The 20,527-nt window shown below is 45.4% G+C and overlaps 8 protein-coding genes across 8 annotated transcripts; 2 read left to right on the top strand and 6 right to left on the bottom strand.

Annotated features, from left to right (window-relative positions):
- Window positions 1-466: 466 nt before the first annotated feature.
- Window positions 467-1,686, bottom strand: LY89DRAFT_710700 (uncharacterized protein; the record flags this gene model as incomplete). The annotated part of the gene is made up of 5 exons (XM_018217850.1): window positions 467-862; window positions 908-935; window positions 987-1,123; window positions 1,164-1,500; window positions 1,549-1,686. 5 exons carry the CDS (start codon window positions 1,684-1,686, stop codon window positions 678-680), a joined length of 825 nt encoding a protein of 274 aa, XP_018064737.1. The 3' UTR covers window positions 467-677.
- Window positions 1,687-2,780: 1,094 nt separating this feature from the next.
- On the bottom strand, window positions 2,781-6,466 carry LY89DRAFT_596444 (amidase; the record flags this gene model as incomplete). Its single annotated transcript, XM_018209923.1, has 11 exons — window positions 2,781-2,932; window positions 2,984-3,118; window positions 3,183-3,257; window positions 3,316-3,532; window positions 3,588-3,635; window positions 3,691-3,960; window positions 4,007-4,098; window positions 4,147-4,203; window positions 4,261-4,342; window positions 5,835-6,116; window positions 6,167-6,466. The coding sequence occupies 11 exons, from the start codon at window positions 6,464-6,466 to the stop codon at window positions 2,781-2,783; spliced, it is 1,710 nt and encodes a 569-aa protein (XP_018064736.1).
- A 342-nt stretch (window positions 6,467-6,808) lies between these two features.
- LY89DRAFT_760189 (uncharacterized protein) lies at window positions 6,809-7,811 on the top strand (the record flags this gene model as incomplete). The annotated part of the gene is made up of 1 exon (XM_018221498.1): window positions 6,809-7,811. Exon 1 carries the CDS (start codon window positions 7,170-7,172, stop codon window positions 7,809-7,811), a length of 642 nt encoding a protein of 213 aa, XP_018064735.1. The 5' UTR covers window positions 6,809-7,169.
- Window positions 7,812-8,460: 649 nt separating this feature from the next.
- On the bottom strand, window positions 8,461-9,180 carry LY89DRAFT_740099 (uncharacterized protein; the record flags this gene model as incomplete). The annotated part of the gene is made up of 3 exons (XM_018220548.1): window positions 8,461-8,754; window positions 8,812-9,048; window positions 9,112-9,180. 3 exons carry the CDS (start codon window positions 9,178-9,180, stop codon window positions 8,461-8,463), a joined length of 600 nt encoding a protein of 199 aa, XP_018064734.1.
- Window positions 9,181-9,492: 312 nt separating this feature from the next.
- Window positions 9,493-10,517, bottom strand: LY89DRAFT_760184 (uncharacterized protein; the record flags this gene model as incomplete). The annotated part of the gene is made up of 2 exons (XM_018221497.1): window positions 9,493-10,251; window positions 10,314-10,517. 2 exons carry the CDS (start codon window positions 10,515-10,517, stop codon window positions 9,493-9,495), a joined length of 963 nt encoding a protein of 320 aa, XP_018064733.1.
- A 1,115-nt stretch (window positions 10,518-11,632) lies between these two features.
- On the top strand, window positions 11,633-13,202 carry LY89DRAFT_259608 (NAD(P)-binding protein). The gene is made up of 4 exons (XM_018206263.1): window positions 11,633-12,165; window positions 12,210-12,558; window positions 12,617-12,797; window positions 12,845-13,202. Exons 1-4 carry the CDS (start codon window positions 11,946-11,948, stop codon window positions 13,034-13,036), a joined length of 942 nt encoding a protein of 313 aa, XP_018064732.1. The 5' UTR covers window positions 11,633-11,945; the 3' UTR covers window positions 13,037-13,202.
- On the bottom strand, window positions 13,090-19,443 carry LY89DRAFT_656146 (ankyrin). The gene is made up of 8 exons (XM_018212366.1): window positions 19,346-19,443; window positions 19,182-19,291; window positions 18,962-19,132; window positions 18,886-18,910; window positions 18,245-18,832; window positions 17,343-18,188; window positions 15,768-17,243; window positions 13,090-15,625 (listed from the first exon to the last, which is right to left on the bottom strand). Exons 2-8 carry the CDS (start codon window positions 19,279-19,281, stop codon window positions 13,369-13,371), a joined length of 5,463 nt encoding a protein of 1,820 aa, XP_018064731.1. The 5' UTR covers window positions 19,282-19,291; window positions 19,346-19,443; the 3' UTR covers window positions 13,090-13,368.
- On the bottom strand, window positions 19,342-19,782 carry LY89DRAFT_596647 (uncharacterized protein; the record flags this gene model as incomplete). The annotated part of the gene is made up of 1 exon (XM_018209934.1): window positions 19,342-19,782. The coding sequence occupies one exon, from the start codon at window positions 19,780-19,782 to the stop codon at window positions 19,342-19,344; it is 441 nt and encodes a 146-aa protein (XP_018064730.1).
- Between the last annotated feature and the right edge of the window lie 745 nt (window positions 19,783-20,527).

Genomic DNA, 20,527 nt, shown 5'->3' with positions numbered 1-20,527 from the left:
GATGTATAACACGGAGGAATTCATTGATACAATTAACGTACCTGGTATCAATGAGTTTCCGCTCAGATCATACGTCCAATCAATTGCGGCGCATTGTTGCAATTCACGAACATGAGTGAGATTTAATTCATGATGAGATTTGATGCGACACGTACGGATATCGTTAACTTTACCTCTGGCAATTTTATGTAGCCTTAGGGTGTCGTGTTGCTGCCTTAGGCCAAATAAACCCCCCTCACCTAGGTAGGTATAGTAACATCAGTACTCAAATACAAAGAAAGCGAATTTTCGTCAAATTTTTCTGTGCCAATATTATGATTACAATCCGACAGTTTTTAAGTCTCATCTCTTTGTTGATTTTATTCCGAAGCGGCCTCTTATGGGTGACATGAGCACTCAAATCTTTCTATGGATACATCTGGACCACAGTCATCGAGTCTGAATCGTGCTTCACGTACACCAAGTAGTTGAATTTGGTTCGCATTTAATATTTCACGCACAAATTCCTTCCAAAATCCATTAACATCCACGAAAACTCGAGCGCAACACATCAGACACTAAATCGACGGAAAGGACAGAAGAGCAAGAGTTACAACCAAACGCGCTCCGAGACTCGTCAGCAAAATACGAAAACAACACAAAGTACGCACAATCTGCCGATAATTAACTGCAAAATATCACAGATAGAACATGACATTGTCCAACGATGCTTTCCAAGGACTTTTGCGGATCTTTTCTGGGTCGTTGTGCGAAATCTTTTCATCATTTTCATAATCGTGCTTCGATCTGGCATTTTCATCCAGAGGATACTTATTATCCAAGGCAGGCTTCATGTAGCATCTTAGACGACCACAGAGCAAGTCTGCATAGCAAGCAAGGGCACAGATAGAAAGTGGTTAAGTCGCACGAGGCCCGACACAACACAGGTGGTGAGACTTACAGCTGTTAGTAATTGAGAATGGGGATGAAGGCATGTTTGGACTTACGATGTCTTCTAGCTGCTTGAGAGTGTAGTCTTTCGGGCTATTATTCTGGAGCACGACGTAGTGAGAACTCTTTGCCATGCTCTTGGGACTAGCATGACTTTGCAAGTAGAAGTTCACATGATTGGGGGTGACGATATCTCTGTCAGCGACAGATCTAGAGTAAGGTTGTCCTTATACCCCGACTTGTCGTTATCTGGGGGGAGAAGCGAGCATGGTGGCGCTTGATTACAACAAAGAAAACAATCTTGATATATTTCCATTTGAAGTTGGACGAGAAATTGTTGGCCTTATGGTCCTTGACCTTGTCGTACCAGTCCTTGCAGCCCAATCGAATCTGCTGTAATTCTTCGTGGAGAACCATGCCGTATTGACTTTCGCTGACTCCATCACGATAGAAGAAGATGGTGCTCGGCAACCGTCTTTCAGTTTTCGTCCCGGGCTTTTCTTCGTCGGCGGTCTTGAGATACCACGCCCTAATCTTTTCCGTCATCATAGATCGCAAGTCAGATATGTACTGCAGGTACAATTAGTCTCTTCACTTAACAGAGGTTTAAGACATTGCCTCTTGTCTGCTTGGCTGAAGGCGAGCTGACCCTAGATATTGGCTCGATGTATCATCTGTAGTCGCTACAATAGCTGCGATTGATGGGCAGCTCTTAGCTGACTGGCGTGGATGTGTGCAGTCTGCGCCAACAAACATGGGGAACACAACCATAGAAAGGGTTTGACGGATCATCAACCTTTTCTCCACCAAGCTTATCGTCACCATACATATGATGGGGATTGCTAGTTCTCCGACATCCTACCCAAAGGCGGAAGCAATTTTCGAGAAGCGACCTCTCTTTATGAGACTGGTTGTAAGTTTCAGCGATGGACACGTGACGATGTTTTTGAAACTGACCTTAGCTTCGTGTACATGTTGGAATGCACCCATGTAGGTTTGATATAGCAGCTCGTCCTCGGTCTTCCCATAATTCCGTGGCGCAAGAGCACCTAGAATGTAATTCGCCACACTCTTGTCAATGAATTCTTGCAACATCCGCGCCGTCTCTTCCATCTCGGCAAGTGCATATTTCGGAATCTTGTGGCTCTTGACTACGCCCCCGTTATTCCACTGCTCCACCAACATATCGTCTTGAACAGGGATGAACTCTTTGACCTTGACCTCGTAAGGGGCATCCAGAAATATATGAGATACGGTGATCGTTCTCGTTTCATCTCGGAGGCCCAATCAGTGATATCAACGAGTTCCATGTTCTGCCACCTTTTGCTGAATAATTGGGATGGTGCTGTCTGCTCTCTGTACGTAGAAGCATCGGTGATGATATATCGAAGACAAGGTAGCTTGCTGAACGTTGGATGCGTAATTTTTTTGGAGGTCAGACATTGGCCATGAACGTTGTCTGGATTGGGCCAACACTAGAAAAGCACGTCTTGTCAGAGATCAAAATTCAATTGGGGAGCAGTATGACCAACCCGAACTCTATTCATTCTGCATCTGATACAACCTTTCAACTCCCTCGGTTGGGCCGTCAATTCCCTCTTGTGATCATCCGTGAAAGCCCCTCGGGGACGTCGACCAGCACCTACACCTGTTACCCCATCTCTTGATTTTGGCTTACGGTTCGAGGCTTTGAACTTAGTTTGCTTCCGGACTTTCTAACCGTGGATGGATTATGGCCAGAATAGGCCTTTGAAGATTCTGTCAAACATGAATGAAATTCAACTTTCTGGCTCAATTCAAAGAGCCGAACACACTTGCAAACCCAAACCAGGCTGTTACTCCCCAAAATTTCAACCTGGATGCCGTTTTCCTTCTTCACTCTGCCAGTATTTCTCCAGCGCATCGACAACGACTTGTGCCATTGCGAGAAGCTTCTCCTCCTCCATTTTCCTCGCGACAATTTGTATGGAAGCTGGAGCTCCGTCGTATATCTCAGAATCATCTATTTGCAGTCATTATTTGTCACAAAATACACAGAGGCAAGAGAACGTACACGCTTCCATGTTCAATCGATCTGTATCGGTGAGCGGCATGAAATCAGCAGGCACGACATCGATTTTCTTGTCGGCGAACGTGATTGGAATGACAATTGTTGTATAATCTAGTACGTTAATAAAACTTGTGTATGCTGTTCGATATTATCAGTTATTTTACATTCAATGACGGTGGTTTTATCTTGCAGGTCCACTCACGCGAGTGGAAGAATTTGCCCGGCAATACGGCAGCGTAAGGAGAGACGGGAAGAATAATTGCTTCCACGGGACGACCTGGGAATGTCAGAGACTGGGCTTGTTGGAAATACTTATCTTCCACCTCATCACTTACCACTGCTGGTCTTGCTAGCCGTAGAGCTCCAGTAGTCATGATATCTCTGGCGATAGCTTTTCATATGCACGACTACTTTCTCGTAGTCTACAAGGTTCATCGGTGGCTGTAGATTTCCATCGGGAAACAAATGTCGAATCTCCGGAACGATAGGTTCCCCAGAAAGCTTGATAGCCTCGTAGACATCGGGACATCCGTCACCTCGAGCAATAGGACCCTAGTAAGCACAGTCAGAGAACCTTCATCAAATGAGAGACTTCTACGCCACTGACACGGATAGCAATCGACTCGTTGACTGAGGGAGGTTCCCATGGAATTGTCTGCAAACTTGTCGTTGGCACGTGAAAATAGATACTTTGATTGAAGTATAAATACCTCGTGTCCGGCTGCTAGCATAGCTTTCTCCACGATGTCAAGTGCGCGGGAAATGGGAGGATGCGGGGTCACAACGGCATCATCTTTTACGAAACCGAAAGAAAGATTGCTTGTCTCTTCCACAAAGTAGTCTCTGAATGGAACTTGAAGAACATATGGATCGTAAAGCCATGGCTCAGTGGAGAGTAGTGCTTTGAACACTAGGCGAAGCGTTAAAACGGAGTGGCCCATGATGCCAGCAACGGTAGGCATGATCATTTGGCCAGTACCCTGAGATGTCAGACCTGTAAATATTTCTAGGGCGGATGAAACATACTGTGTTCGCCACGTCCTTGAATGAGATACGCCTAAATGAAGGCTTGAGACTGAAGACACCATTGAACGAGGCAGGCATGGAAACAGAACCCCCTGGAAAACGTCAGCAGCTAAAAAGGTAGAAGTCACGAAACCAAATACCTAAGTCAGTTCCGATTCCAAATGCGCTTCCTCTCAAAGCCTGCATTGCTCCTTCCCCTGTCACAAAAAAATCAGCACCTTACAATTTGAAAGTCTAGCAACAAATTAACACACCACCGGAGGAGCCGCCGGTTGAGAGAAGTTGATTATGCGGATTCCATGCGTAGCCAAGTATATTGTTGTTCGTCTCAGGAGCCTTCGCTAAGTCAGTCGACATGCCACGAAACCATACATGCTTGATTAAAAGTGATCCAGTGTCAGTTGGAATTCGGTTGTCTCCACTTTTATTCGCTGGTTTAGGACTAGTTTAGGGGCTCTTAGTGCTGAAAACTTTAATGCTTATATATACTGATTCCAATATTCTCACTTAAATCTTTTAGACTTATTAATACTACTCTTTTCTACTTATATTGTTCCCGTAACACACGCACCTTCCATCTAATAGTTATAAGCCCAAGTTTCTACCTATTCTAAAGTTCTTAACATTTCGATAAAATTACTAAGTCAATAACCCTAGAATCGACACTCACTCGAATTATAAGCCTCCGACAAGCCTATTACTTCTAATACTACAATACAATATCTGCGAACTCTCCGCCAAGCTTGCCGTAACTAAGAACACGTTGCCCCATCACTCTCTGCAGCAACACAGCCACTTAGCTTCCCCCACTTTCCAAGAATAGTCTTCTTGCGAGAGTAGTCCGTAGGAGGACACTCCATCTTGAGGTTATGCATCATCTTCCAAGCGTTCGGACAGTTGTACGTGTATATGAGGAGCTTCGGATCGATAGTTTTCTGAATGTGTGATTCCATGGCCCGAAGAGCCTCGACTTGCCGGTCGTACTTCTTCATCTCGTAAGCATATTCTTCTTTGAGAGAGCGTAGCTCCTCTCTTTCGTCCTGGTCGAGATCAGAGAATCTAGCAAGTCCTGTGACAGCTGGTGTAGTGGTTGGAATTGTGTGTGCTGTACTAGGAGTGGCTGTCCCAGTCGATGCAGGTGTGATTACAATGTCGTTCTTTACAGTCGATGGAGTCGGCTTGATAGGCTCTGCCAGAATCGGCACCATCGTGGGTTCGTCTACATCTGGATCCATGTATTTCCAGACGTCTACCTTGATAGCGGTAGTCTTGGTTACTTCTTTCCATGGAATCCAGTTAGGATTCCCGGAGAGTATGACTGTTGCGTATTTGATCTCTGTCATAGCGGCTGTGTTGCTGCAGAGAGTGATGGGGCAACGTGTTCTTAGTTACGGCAAGCTTGGCGGAGAGTTCGCAGATATTGTATTGTAGTATTAGAAGTAATAGGCTTGTCGGAGGCTTATAATTCGAGTGAGTGTCGATTCTAGGGTTATTGACTTAGTAATTTTATCGAAATGTTAAGAACTTTAGAATAGGTAGAAACTTGGGCTTATAACTATTAGATGGAAGGTGCGTGTGTTACGGGAACAATATAAGTAGAAAAGAGTAGTATTAATAAGTCTAAAAGATTTAAGTGAGAATATTGGAATCAGTATATATAAGCATTAAAGTTTTCAGCACTAAGAGCCCCTAAACTAGTCCTAAACCAGCGAATAAAAGTGGAGACAACCGAATTCCAACTGACATCCAGCTTACCCAGATGCTCTGGACAAGAGAAGTCTGAATGAATGGTGAGTAAATGTTTCAATACTGGGCACACTTGGAGAACACTTATCTTTCCGATGGGAATCGCGCCAAGGCTGTAGAGCTCTCTAATCAATTCGCTTTCTGTATTCTTCTCTTTTCCAGTACCTTTCTTTCCCTCGAAAGTACCTATCCAGCCAACAAATGCCATGGAAGTTTCAAGACCTTTGATGTGGAACTGGTCTTTGAGTGTGAGAGGGACTCCATGCAGAGGACCAATGGGTTTTTGATTCTTCTCGAAATATTCGTCAATCTCCTTGGCTCTTTCAAGTGCAATATCGAAGGCGATTTCGAGAAGGATGTTTGACTAGCAGAATGTTATGTGGGGCGTTTTATCGAACATAGATGTTCACTCACCAGTTGGTGTGCATATGCAGCTCGCTTTGAGTACGCTGTAACGACTTTCACCGCGGTAAGGGAACCATTACTTGTACGCTCCACAATTTCCGGGACATCGAGTTTGGTGATGGATAGTGTCTCTTCATCCAAAAGATCCTCAATGAATTGCCCAGCGATGCTCCGTGTTGCTTGGCTTTTCTTAATCACCGATTCAGGCAAGATCCAATCCTTCGGTGTCTTGACCATATTTCGACATCTCTTTTCGGAGGCAATTTCTTTCCATGATTGATTTCCTGGGAGGAAACTGTCGTAAGTCATGTTGTTCACGACTTTCAACCACAGAGCAATAATGCAGAGAGTGAAGAGCACGACAGCGGAGGTGATTCTTGCTGAAGAACACATCGCGATTTTGAGGAATCTCTTGCGCATCAGTCTACGATGGTGCGCAGATATGTAATTGAGGTTTGCATTTGCCTCCGAAGTTCTACTTGTCTGATATTTTGATGCCTGGTGTTCCTTGCCTCAGGCGCTGAGACGTCGCAGCTAATGGCGGACCCAATCAGAAGACGCAAATTTTGGTGGTCGATGAGGGCCTATATTAGCCAAATGAAGGCGAGGCGGCTCTACTGTCACATTTTGCACCGAGTTATGCAACATATGATTGAACGCCACGAAAGCCGCCGAAAAATGTCTGCACTTGGCAGGGGCAATCCCCAATCAGAAGGCGAGTTACGAGCGATCGGTGAGATCTGCTAACTAGTTATTTTGAGGGCTGGTGTTTCATGACCACGTTGACTATCCTTTAATCCTTCAATCCTTTCTACCACAAAGTCAGAGCACTCCCTTAACGCCCACCTCCGAGCGATAGCCAAAGCTATATTACAAACTCTTTATAATCAAAACTTAGTCTGTGTTTAAAATTTTAGACCATTCACGCGTCTCTCAGTTTAGCTCCTTTTAGTCCTACCTCTTTAAAAACTTCCTAAGCTTTCCTCAGCCACCGGCTTTAAGATCCTCAGAGATGTCTGCGACTAATTCTCGCAATCTGGTGTCTCTACCGACAGAAATATTATTTATGATTTACGACAATGCCGACAAACTCTCGCGCCGGATCCTAAGGAAAATCTCCACTGCTTTTATGGCAATCCGCAATTCTGTCTTTGCTCGCCCTCGTCGCCATCATCCCCTCAATCAACGCGAACGCTCTGCCGAGTCGACTGCGAATAACGAATATGCCTGCTTCTCCTGTAACGAAATGCTTCCGAATTGGTATTTCGCCGACCAAGCAATAAGTGGCAAGAAGGGAAGAAATAAGCAAAACATAGAGTCGCGCTTCTGTATCGAATGTGGAGTCTCTGGTTCGCCGGGCTATGCAAAGGGGAAATGGTTCTATGTACGACAGAAACGGTTCGTCTTGTGTTATCAATGTGGAAATCTTGGAAAGTTTGGTCGCAATCTCAAAGAAGCAAGGGCAAAAGCAATCTGTGAGAGTTGTAACCAGGGTACAGAATCTAAATCAACTGTAGAAATGCTTGAAGAAGTTTTTGCGGAAGCGCAAAATGCGGGAGATGGCAGAAATTTTGGGAGAAATGCTAGACAAAACCAGGAAAGGAGTCGGCATGCCCCAATATATGACGAATATGGGAGGCCTTTAGATTTGTAAAATAGCGACTATTTTGCAAATTATAAGTTACAAGTTTGATGCACGTATGTATTTTTATTTATTTATTTACCATAGTAGAGAATCGCTTGTTTCCTCCTTTTTATCCTATCTTTATGTATTTAGTCTTCCTCCTCTCCCTTAAGGAGGTCGGCAAGTCAAGGCAATTAGACACTTTACTCCTGCGATGTCTCCTTAAATTTGGAATGAAGTAACCTTTATATGTATAATATAGTAATGTCTATATTTATCCTTTAGAATAGTGGTAATTCGAATTAAAGAGCGCATTTATTGCGAGAGATAAAAAGCTAAGCGGATTTTCTCAACTTGTATATTAGTATTTTATAACTATAAGGTCTTGGCACCTAGGAAACCTGTCACGTGCAGACTTCACATGACTCATATTCACTGTACTTAAACCTCGTTTCACGCCTTAAGCGTCCATAATCTCATTCATACACTTAAACCACCGCATATACTGCAAAAAAATCTAATAAGCCACTTAACCATTAGAATATCACGTATACATAAGCGAATATAGATCGATCCTTGTCGGAGCCAAAATAGGACCCGCCCTTAGAGACAAGACGAGGAAAATATAACCGGGCTCAAGGGAACCAAAACGAGCCCCTGCGGATACTAAAATAGCTACTCAGGCGGTGCTCAGGTAATGCTCAGGAATGCTCGCCCTCGGCTTGTGCTTGCTCACCCATAGGTCAGGGTAAAGCAGCAGCTGCTCAGGTCCAAAGACGGAAATGGAAAATGTCATGAAAACATTCCTGTACTGAACTCCCTGTTTCGCGAGATTCCAGCCCCCATCAGTTAGTTCTGGGCGGTCATTGATGTCTTTTGAATCCTTCAACACAATGATTTTTGGCGGCAACAACAGGAGAGCATTTAATCGAATCATGGTTGGTGCCGATCTCTTAAACGACAGGCCAAAGTCCTTGAGAATAGTGAGCTATCAAAACATACATGGCAGCAATTTCGAGCTTTTATTTACCTTGTAGAATGGATTCAGTGGATTCAGCCCTAGAATGCGGAGACCATCATTCATGATGTAGTTCTTGTTGACTTGTGGTAACCTTTCGGAATCATCGATCATCGCCTTGGAATCTTCGCCTTCCATAGTATCTTTGACGATTTGCCAAGGAATGATGGTCAATTGATCTGCTGGATACCACACCTTGTTCTGAGATCCTCCAGCGTTGATAGAAAAAGCTGTCGAACTTCCCCGATACTGTGAGTAAGCTATGTTTAGTCAGTAGGTTACACTCCAAGGCATTGTCAGAGTGGCACCTACTACGTCTAATATAAGTGGAGACAGATAGACTGTTCCCATTCCTTTGAAACACTGTGTGCTCAACATCATCGTTACTTATGTCAGCAATAACCCATGTTCGACTGGGCTTATGGAGATTAAATGTTACCCTGACGGCTTTGAGCTTCAATCTGAACTACTTAGACTCCGGTCGAAAGCCTGGCCAGCATATCCTCATCCATTCCTGCAGGTTTTTGGGAGGGAGGAATGCCGATGTTACTGCGTTGACATTCAAAATGACAGAGTCTTCGCCAGACCGCATAGAGGAGAAGAAAGCATGGCGAATGAGATACTGCTTAGTGTCGTCGGTACTGTTTGCTGCCGTGAGATCAGTAGGGTAGACTTTGTTACCCACTCGGCCTCCTATTGAGTCGCCTTTCTTGTTGATCTCTTCCAGCAAATGATATCCAAAGCTTTCAGCTCATCGTTCAGGTCCGCCGCGAATTCCTTCTTTGTAACGTGCTTGACGAGATGACCCATGTCAAGAGGTCCTAAGTCTTCGACACGAACGCTGAGTGGCGGCGGTGCTACACGGCCATTTCGTGGAGGTTGGCCACCCAGATTACTGGATAGCATCATGGCTCTCGCCAGATCTCTACCAGATCTAGTGTATAAAGGGCCAACGGAAATGATCACTAAGTCGTAATCCAAGGCCCACTTTTTATGTGCAGGTACGTTCACAAATCTGTTATTGGTGAGATACTCTCTAGTTAGGAAACTTTTCGTTTCTTTCTTGACACGACGCACACCTTCCACGTTTATAGGGGTAACATGATCTTCAACGATAATGCTGTATTTGAAAAGCTGAATCTTCGAATCAATCTGCAATTTAAAGAAGTTTGAATCCACGTAGACTTCTCTGTTTAACTCTGTTGACTTGGTGACGGGCTTCGCCGCAAAACTCAACTCGGAATTCTGCCACTTTCGACGTCGAGCAGCAAGCGAATTGACTTCTTCGATAAGCTTCACTGGCGATGCTTCTCCAGATGGGATCTTCGAAGAGCCCGTTCTGTCAGGAAGCCCAGTAATTTTCGATGACGAACCTTTCGGAGATGAGGTAGCTTGAGCCGAAGCTGCTGCTTCAGCTTTCTTATCGAGATACTTCTGCCGAAATTTCTTGGTCTACTGATCAATAATGAAGTCTGGGATATTGGCCACATCAGCCTAGTTAGCATGAGGAAGACATTTCTTCTTGTCCCCAACCCTGTGGTCCCCATGTCCGCACTCTTCGCAGGGTTGTAGTATCTTGCTGTCACATCCCGAATACTCGTGAACGCTCTTCTGGCCCTCGTCGCATATCTGAGAATCGTAATGAGGATAAAATTTAGCTGGACACTGCTTCGACCACGCCTTATGAGCGCTCGGAATACCACATGCTCCACAGCCATGCTTCTTTGGGCATTTCAAGGCATCGTGGTTGGCTTTTTCGCAGATCGAACACGGCGGACTGCCAGTATTGCCTGACATTCTGCAGTTATCTTTTTGAAGACGCAGGAACAGTTGGCTGAAGCTAGGAAGAACCAGAAGTATCGAAAGATTTCAGAGCATACAACTCTGGATCTTGATTCACTGAAACAGACTTCTGGCGAACAGCATACGAGGTTATATACTCAAAGTTGCGGATAGTGTTTGTTACAATGTCCAACTACAAGCACTTGCTTGAGCGATTCGTATTATCAGCTGCTCTGGATCAGCGAGAGAAGACAGATGACTTTGAATCCGTGAGAACAAGATTAATGGGCTAATACGAACAATAATTCATACTTAAGTGCTTTACCCGATCATCTTCATGACGTGAGACAAGCAAGCCTGGGCCATTTCCGAAGAAAGCATTGAGCAAGCAACAAGAAGAAGCATCTATCACAATCCATGGGACCTAGATCCATCAGAAATGAGGACAATGTGATCGTACTTGTAGAACAATAATTTTCTAAGCGCGGGATCAGTTGCCTGTTCAGGGGCATATTTCCACATTCACGAGCGCGTACGCTCTACAAGCGATGATGGTGGACGAGAAAGCCACGGAGCCATCGCTTTAAGTCACTCGACCTTGCGTAAACTTAATATCACGATTGACAGAGGCAGAGGGTTATGAGCAGTTTGTATGCGAATGCGAGAAAATGAAACCGTGTCACTCGCAAATTTTATCCCGACGACAGAATCCCGAAGCGGCAAGTGGGAGTACACGTGATTTCAATACCCCTCCATGGCTCCCTTTTTTCCCTCTCCTAAAGTTCTAAGCTAATGCTCTAACTCGAATACCAGATTCGACCTATTTACTATAGTCAATGCACTGGATGTCTGGTACTTTCCTCTCCGTTCAAGCCTTCAATGCCTTTGCCCTACTGAAATCAGCTTTGAGTTGGCGTAGCTTCATGCTGCAAGTGAACCTCTGGGAAAGTCCAAGCTAACGACTTGAAAGACCACGCGATTATCAATGAATGTAATCAATTCCCAAAATTTAGGGCATGGCTAATGAAGATAACAAAACCAGATTAGAAACTGGCAAGATCTTCATGTTAGTTTCCAACGGTGTCGGCTTTCGGCAATGAACATCAGCCATCGTATTATGATTACTCACCACTCCATCGTTGTTCATATATGGCCCATTAGCACTACGGACGTACACGATCTCAACGATCTTCAAGATGGAAGTTATTTTGATTACTAGACGTGCCGGCGCTGATATTTCGGCTATGCATCCGTTCGAAGTTCGTATATAACAACGAAGAAACGGGTTGAAAGAACAAATATTCAATCTGAGTCTACAAAACGCCTACTAAGATAATTCAACACATACTCGTCAAGATAGTACAATGGCTTTGACCTCTATTTTAGTGCTCGGCCCCACAGGTGGCTTCGGGCAATTCCTCGTCCCAGAGCTCATCCGTCGCAAAGCCGAATTTCAAAGAATAGGCGCCTTCACCGATACCACTCGACCACAGTCCGCAGAAAAGACCAAAATCTTGCAAGACTACACAACCCAAGGTGTTGAGATTGTTGAAGGTTCCTATGGAGATCCCGCGGCATTCAGAGGCAAGAACACTCCACTACTCAAAACACATACTAACTCGTACCAGGGTTCCAAGTCGTAATAGCCTGCCTCGGAAACCACGCTCTCAAAACCCAACCTGCCATCATCGATACCGCATTAGCAGCTGGTGTCACACATTTCTACCCCTCTGAATTTGGCGCCGATCTCACTGTCGGGGATAATTGGAATGAGCGCTACTATCGTGACAAAGTCCTCACCCGCAACCATCTTAAAACAGTAGCTGCTGAAACCCCACGCTTTGGGTATACGTACTTCATCAATGGAAGATTTACTGAGTGGGCTCCAATCCCGCATTTTGGCATCAACTTGAAGACTCATACGGCCCATATTGTCGGCAGGCCAGAGATGGAACAATCATTGTTGGCTACGAATGAGTATGTAGATTTCATGGCTGTTGATGTAGAGCAGAAGCTGATTTGGTGTGTGTAAAAGTGCGGCCAAGTACTTGGTCTGTACTTTGCTGGACCCTCCTACCGAGCAAGAACGAACATATCGCTTCCTAGGCGGAAACTATTCTTGGACCACGATATTCTCGACCTTAGAGAAGATACAGGGTGTGAAGTGGAATGTGACCTATAAATCAGTCGAGGAAGCGAGAGAAAATCAAAGAAAGGTAGGCACGCTATTACGAATCGAAGTTCTGAGCTAATAGGAGGATAGGCAATTGAGAGTGGAGATGTTGATGCTGAATTGGCGGCTTCCCATCAAGTCATTCAAGGAACTGGAAGGACACTTTTGCCTGGACCGTACGACAACGTAAAGTTTCCGGAAGTGAAACCAGTGACTTTGGAATATGTTTGGACTGAAATGCTGAAGGACGAAGCTAGATACTTTTCTTTGATGGGGCTGTGAAATTGGTAACGAAATGTTAGAAGGATGATAGTAATTCTATGTTATAGTAATAGCAGAACTGAGAAAAATCATTGCCAAACGTATTCATAAATCCAAATCAAGAGCTCGTTTTCTTCTCTTGCATCAGATGGTATATGTAACGCGAATATTAACATTCAAGCCGTACTTCTCTACCTCGCATCTTGGAGACCATGCCTCGGAACATTCCTAAAACACTGGCCCAAGAAGTCATGACAACCAGGAAGCATCATTGATTGCAGTGACAAATCCCCCGAGCTTTTAGGAACCTCGTCTGAAGCTTGTACTAAATGTGCCAATGACAGAGTATATGATCAGCTGCCAGCTGTATCGCAGCTGATAATCGAAATCTCGTCTCCCAACTCCTGCTCCACGCTAGTCTCCGAGCCATGCAACGAAGACGTCGGGGTGACCGTGGAGCCATCGTCTTTATCTTCAAGAAGTTCGATCACTTCTTTATGTTCTTGAGCTATTGCTGCTTGCAAAGGACTCTCTTCTTTCCATCCAATATTGATATCAGCTCCAGCATCGAGTAAGATTTTCACAGCTTCGACATATCCGCGGAAAGCCGCACAATAGAGTGGGGTACCACAAACTTTGCTCTCGACGTTGATCTCGTCTGCTGGTAGCCTGGTCAAAAGTTCTTTGATCAAAGTCACATTCCCAGCATTACAGGCGCAATGCAATGCTGACAGCTTCATAAGATTATTCGAATCCATGTCTGCACCAGCCTTAATTAGGGTCAAGGCGATCTCAGTGACGGTTTCCTCCTTATGGCCTTCGGTATCCGCTGCTTGGTGAAGAGCGTTGAAGCAATAGGAACTCGTGTTTGGGTCCAGCCCTCGAGATAAGAGGATATCGACAAGTTCCTTGTCACCGCAATCTGCAGCAAGCCAGAGTGCATCGCGGCGCCATATGGTTATCACGTCTACATTTGCGCCCTGCTCGATCAAATACTTGGCTGCTTCGGTTTCACCATGGCACAAAGCAGTGAGCAAAGGTGTCCTCCTCTCGTCGTCTTTTGCTTCGAGAAGTCTCGATAACGCTGAAGAGCATATTGGTATTATAGGACGGATGTGTTGGGATGGGACCTGACCTGAGGGTTCATGATTCGACTCCAGACTTTCTTTATCAACTGGCTTTGCAACTTCTTTCTGTTGTGGAACACTGCCGTTTCGGACGTGGTCTACGAGACATTTTAGTGTAAGAATTGATCCAGCTTCCGCTGCTAAATGTAGCGGGGTGCGCATCTTGTCGTTCCTTGCAAAGATGTCGGCTCCACTTTTCAAAAGACGCTCGGCGATCGAGAATCTCCCTTTAATCGCTGCGTTGTGCAATGCTGTATCGCCAGTCTCATCCTTGACCGCAGTAGTAGCATGAAAGTCAAGAAGATGGTTAAGAATTTGCCAAGACCCCGGTGATCCCTTTAAACACGCAATGTGAAGTGCAGTCTCCCCTTTATCGTTCAACACTTGATCAGGATTACTGCCGGCCTTGAGAAGATTCAAGCAAGCGTAATGTCTGCTCTTGAGGACCGCTTCTAACATCGAGGTCTCGTCTCCTCGAGGGCCAACATGTAAGAATCGTGATGCGATAGACTCTTTGAATAACTCAGCGACAGGGTCAACGTCTTGAGCCAACTGGCTTTCAGCTTCCGAGCAACCTGCGATTGCCGAACTTTCCTCTTTTTGCTCGGCACTCGCTCCTCGTGCCGCCATTTCTAACGCTGTCTTTAGGCTTTGATTCGCTGGTGTTGTGATCATCCATGGCAGCATGCCAGTTTCGTTCTTGATATCGGTGCGGGCGCCGTTCTCGACTAGCAGTTTTGCCACGGTTGCTGAGCCGCATGAAGCGGCAATATGTAGAGGAGTTTGCGATTTCTTGTCAAGAGCATCAATATTTGCCCCCATTTTAAGCAACACCTTTGTGCTTGCAACATCGTCTGTTGTTGCAGCTAAATGAAGGGCCGTAAGTCCATCTGACTCGACTCTTATGTTGACATCCTCAACCATATGCATATCATGCAGCAAGACAATGATGTCTGTACGACGGTGCCTGGCTGCAATATGAATCGGCAAAAATCCTCGACTGCAGGGCTGCTCGAAACTTCTCCTGAACTCGTCGCAATGCTGATGCTGCGTCTTTGCTCGCTCGATCCATATCTGAACACTTCCTAATCGACCATCACATATGGCTTGGTGTAGAGGAGAATAGCCATTGTCATTTAGCATCAGTAAGTTAGGGTTGTAGCCGAATACCTCTCGCATCCCCGCCTGATATCCAAGCGTGGCGAGATAGTGGGTTGCAGTCCAGTTTTTAGCATTGCAGGCATTTATATCAGCGTGGTGCTCGAGTAGGAGCTTGAGACAGAGTGCTCTCTTGTGAGACGACGATTCTACGCAATGAATTGCAAGGGCGATGAGTAGTGTGTCTCCTCTTTCATTTTTTATATTCACGTTGACACGATCGAAGTCCAGAAGAATCGTCAGAATTCTGAGAATATGGGTATCATCAGCCAAGCTTCCGTTGCTTATAAAGGGAGGTGGTGGAGGCGGTCCAGGCACTCGCTTTCTATTCAGTACAACAAATTAGTAATGTAATCTATGTCATCATGCCACAGAAGGAAGGTTCTAGTATTTTCCTCATGGTTACGTAGGAAGACGACCTGGACCATATCATGTGCGTGAAAAGGGGACAATGAAGTGTATCTTACCGTGGTAGCACTGACGGTTGGGTTGGTGGCGGTGGTGGGTTCTCGGTAAGACCTGGCATTACCAAGGCATGAAGCACGCTTGAACCATGATAATCAGGAGGATTCCAAAGAAGAATATCATCTGGGATAAGTTTGCGTATTACCATGTCCTGTGCTCGCCCACGAACGGCCATTTGAAGAGGAAGAACCCCTTTCTTGTCCGTGCAGTTTTTCATATGTCGCTCGACGTCAATCAAATCAATGACATTCCCAAGATTTAGTGCGAAAAAGATATGCGGCCGATTAAGTAATGCGTGTAATAGCGTATGTCCTTGCTCATCCACATGCTGGGGATTGCAGCCACGCAATATCAAGCTCCTTATTAGCGCCACATCCTCATCCTCTATTGCATGTCCATTTCTAAGCAGAGAATGTAAAACGGTTTTCCCGTCCTTAGTACACTGGGATAGGTCGACATTCTTTTGGAGGAGAATTTCCAAAATGTCTTTCCGGTGTATCGGTGCTTCAACGGCGGAATGAAGAAGATTGCAGCCTTCAATTGTGATTTCGAAATCGATATCAGGAACACCGGAGAGAAATACGACGGATTCAAGTATTCCATTACAAACAGCAAAGGCTAAAGCGGATCCGGATCTAGGGCTGATACCAGTCATTTCGTGAGTGACCGACGTGTTCACATCAAACCCGTTGTCCAGAAACGATCTGAGGCATCCCGTCTGCCCTGCAAGGGTAGCTTCAATCCAGGAGAGTCGAGTATATCGACGGACAATGGTATCATTGCTGGGACAGTATCCCAACAACAGCCTGACCAAATGTGTGTTTCCTAAGCGGCACGCTGCTGGTAAGCACTCCGAAAGAAGTTTCGGATCCGCGCCGTTTGATATGAAGGTCTCTAGGACTTGCGTTTGACCACTTTCGGTCGCAGTGATTGCGAACTCGGCCGTCATATGCTGCGACGTAGCTATGGCCTCCCGCTTCGAGATTTCTGTGAATAGTTTGTCGTCTGACGGGCTCTTGCCGTGCAAATTCACATAGGAAATCATTTTATTGACCGAAGGTTGATCTATGCTCTCAGAAAGAGGGTCAGTGAGGATATCCCTAAACATATTGACCACGATCTGAAGTGCCTTTTCAACAAGGTCATCTCTGCTTCGCATAGGAAGAGATCTTGGAGTTGCAGGTGGTCTTGGGATGACTGTCCAGGCCTGTGTTGAATTCAACCAGAAGGGCGACTCCGAGAATGGTGAAAAAGCTTTGTGGTGGAGAAGATCCTTGAAAATAGCAGCACAAAGTTCTCTGTTCCAGAGCGCAATATTGAGAACACTCGACATTGCTGTTACTCTGCGTTTCTTGTTTTGTTTTAGTGGGGACGTCCAGCTTTCCAAGATGTAAAGATCGCCTCGCGCGCCACGATCCAAAAGCATCGACACTAGCGGAGATCTCTTCATCCACATTCTTTCCAGGTTGTTACTAAGTCTGTTGTGAGGAGTTAGCGCTGGGTTTCAATATATGTTCTTCGTTCCCTGAGCTCTCTTAGGATAGAGAAAATTACAACATCCCAAGGATGGTACTGACCCTAATATAGCGGAGAGCAAAGGAGTTCCCATCACAGGATCCTGAGCATTAATATCAACTTTCTGGTCCAAGAGCCAAGCACATACTTCGACTAGACCAAGACTAGCGGCAACGTGTAATGTAGATGCAGCTTTGGGGACTGCCTTGCCACGAGCCCTATCTGGCCAGTATATCTGCAGCCATAGAACAAAGTTGTTCGACTTTGTTGGGGCGAAAAGTTGACATAGCAGGTCAAAGCAGGTATCTTGAATTTCACCTCTGGCGTGTACAGGCCAATACACGGCAGCGTACTCGAGGAACGGATCTTTATCGATATCCTCTTCAGTTTTGGCCCAATCTGTAAGGTCCCACCTAGAGAATTCAGAGAAATTGAGATATGTAAGGCAAGTTTTTGCAATTGTCTGCTGCCAATCGTCGGAATTGTTAACATGAAACTCCGAAAGTTCCGGATCGTCCTGTAGTTTCTGATCTATGAGGAACTCTTCGACCGTGAAATGCGAGAACATAATTATGCCAGACTTTTCGTCTTTCCTAATCAAGCTCGAACACCACTTAAGGATGCTGTCTTCGTCTGGAATGTCGTCAGGGTCAAGATAGTCCGTATCTACTTCTATGGTAATTGCTTTTGCAATCGCGTCCACGTGGAGGGGTTGTTCGGCGTCGAGGACCCAAGAGAGCGTCCGTTTTACCAAGCGCTTGTTGCTTTCTGTACTATTCGCGACTCTGAGGAGTATCCTTCTGTATGTCTCAAAAAGATCTTTAGGCAAAGTATCTAGAGCTCTTCGACGTTCCTTGTCTGTACTCAGCATACAGATATGATCAAGTTGGCATTTCGCCCATTGAAACCTAAAACGCTTGTCAGCACATCAAGTTTGTGATTGACAGTGTGTAAGAGAACTCACATGCCATTGGCTTTGGAAACAATGGTAGAGATAATGATTTCCTTCAAGGCTGGATCGCGCATTCGGAGCGTTTTGTTTTGCATCCGAGTCTCAATTGTCGCGGCAACGTACAGCTCCAGGTCATTGCCTCGTGCAGCTATCGAAATGCTGTCGAAGCTCTCAAAGTGACGCCGGATATCTATCTCATTCCTGGAAGTGTAGATGACCTTGATGTTTCCATCTTCATGGGAGGTTAGGGTAGAAAGAGTTCGCAGGATATCAAGCCGGTCTCCGTGTTCAGAACATTCGTCGATGCCGTCAATAACCACGGTCAAGCACTCAAAATATTGAGATAAACGTTTGAACAGGTCCTCCATTTCAGAGCATGTTGGCAAGGTTGGCTGCTTGCCTTGTTCGTTGCACTTGCTATAGAACGCTTCCAGTTCCAAATATGCATCGCTCGAGCATGCGCAAACTTGTCTAACTAATGATCCAAGGATGTTCGAAAGAACCTGTGTCTCCGGTAATCGGTATTCGCAATAGAAGTATGCTACAGCATGGCGTGACGACTTTGTTGCCATGGTCTTTACTTCCTCGATCGCAGCAGAACTATACTGATTAGCAAAAGGGCTCCACTGATCTGTTGGTCAACATCATCGTACGTTAAAATAGTCTTTCCTGCGCCAGCTTGTACAATTTTAGTTTTCTGCGATTCAACAACACGAAGACAGCACTTACGAATGCCATAAAGCCAGATTGCAGAGCCTGGATTTTGGCTCCATTTCTTGAACTCTGGTGTATCGAAAAACCATAACACTGTATTTGGATGTCGAAGCGCTTTTGAATTTCTATGTTTCTCATAAGGGTTGACCCTCGAGCACCAATCAAAGATCTCTTTCTTTTCTTCGTCTGATTACCGTAAATTGTCTGTCCTAATGAGAACCCGGATGTTAAATACCTTGCTCGTTTTCGGCTTGCTCTTCAGCCATCCGCTGCAATTTGATTTGAACATCTTGAACAGTTTCGGATAACGTCTGTTGCGTAGATAAAGCTTTCATCAACGCTGTCCTGTTGCAACAGTCAGAAAATTTTTCATTCCAAAGGGACAAAACCAAGACTCACAATCCATCGGCCGTCAACGCATCTGAGAGATCGCTTTTGTTCCTCACGATTTTCTCCACAAGATCTCTAATCTCATGTACTTTGAACGGCCACTTCAGACTGATTCTGGTAGCTGCCAAAGTCTTCGACTGATCCAAGTCAAACTTACTCAACGATTTGGTCAGAAAGTCGAGGTTTTTCCGGCATGTCTGAAAATGTTCCATGCGGGGCGCGCTGGCTGAGTCGTCTTCAGATGAGTCGTGATTCTGCTCGAGACACCGAGCCAAGAGCCAGAGGCTATTTAAGACTCCGTACAAGCTCTGTACCTCGAGAAGCAGCTCTTTGATCTCGGCCTGAGCTCCCTTCGCAAGGGAATAGAAACGTGAAATCTTGACAACGATTAAATCAGCGAGGCTGACCAAGCCAGCAATGCTGCTGGCAACTCCTATCGCCTCCATCCGCGATTTGGTCGAAGCTTTCGGTGACGTTCAGAAGTGCGTATCTCTATTTCCCCTCCAGTAATGGTCATGAGCAATAACGCGCTACAAGGTAGGACATCTTTGAGGCATCGGTGCCATTTTCATGTCGCAAATGTCGTCGAGGACTAGGCAGATCATGAAGCTGGTCAGCCTGATGGCTGCGCCACAGTGGCCAGAATTTAACTCGGTGTAGAAACGCATGCTCAACCTCGTGAAAATGCCTGTCCATATTGCTTCAGGTGTTGATGATCTTTAAAAGAGATTGGTTGTATGTTGCAAGGTGCTATCAGGTTTTCTTTGGGGGCGAGAGTCGTGCTTAGAAATGCGTGCAATGTGCCATGACATGCGTATATATTAGACTTGTAGCCACACCTAACCTGGCCATTTCTCGTAGGTGAATATTTTTGAATAAGAGGCATAAACGTCTCTATTTCACACCAGCTCGTGTGTCTGTCCACTTGCTTCTGTTCTACTCTACAAGATAACAGGTTACTTAGGTGCTGATAATAACCACTATTAGAATGGGCCCTCAATGCTGACTATGCCTCATCCTCATTCGAGAAATGTGGAAAGGTATGCACGCAAACCATACAAGTGTGTGGCCCAAACCCTCATTTCCAGATGATATTCCTGCGAACCTGGCAAAGGTCTCATCCTTGACTTGTGGTAAGAACCATCCTTCCTCTTATAACCATATGATATGTCAAAAGTTGGGCAACATGTG

This window comes from Mollisia scopiformis (assembly GCF_001500285.1).
Source record: "Mollisia scopiformis unplaced genomic scaffold LY89scaffold_26, whole genome shotgun sequence".
Taxonomy (NCBI): domain Eukaryota; kingdom Fungi; phylum Ascomycota; class Leotiomycetes; order Helotiales; family Mollisiaceae; genus Mollisia; species Mollisia scopiformis.
Note: the sequence above shows the minus strand (reverse complement) of the source record. Positions and strands in the feature narration are given on the sequence as shown.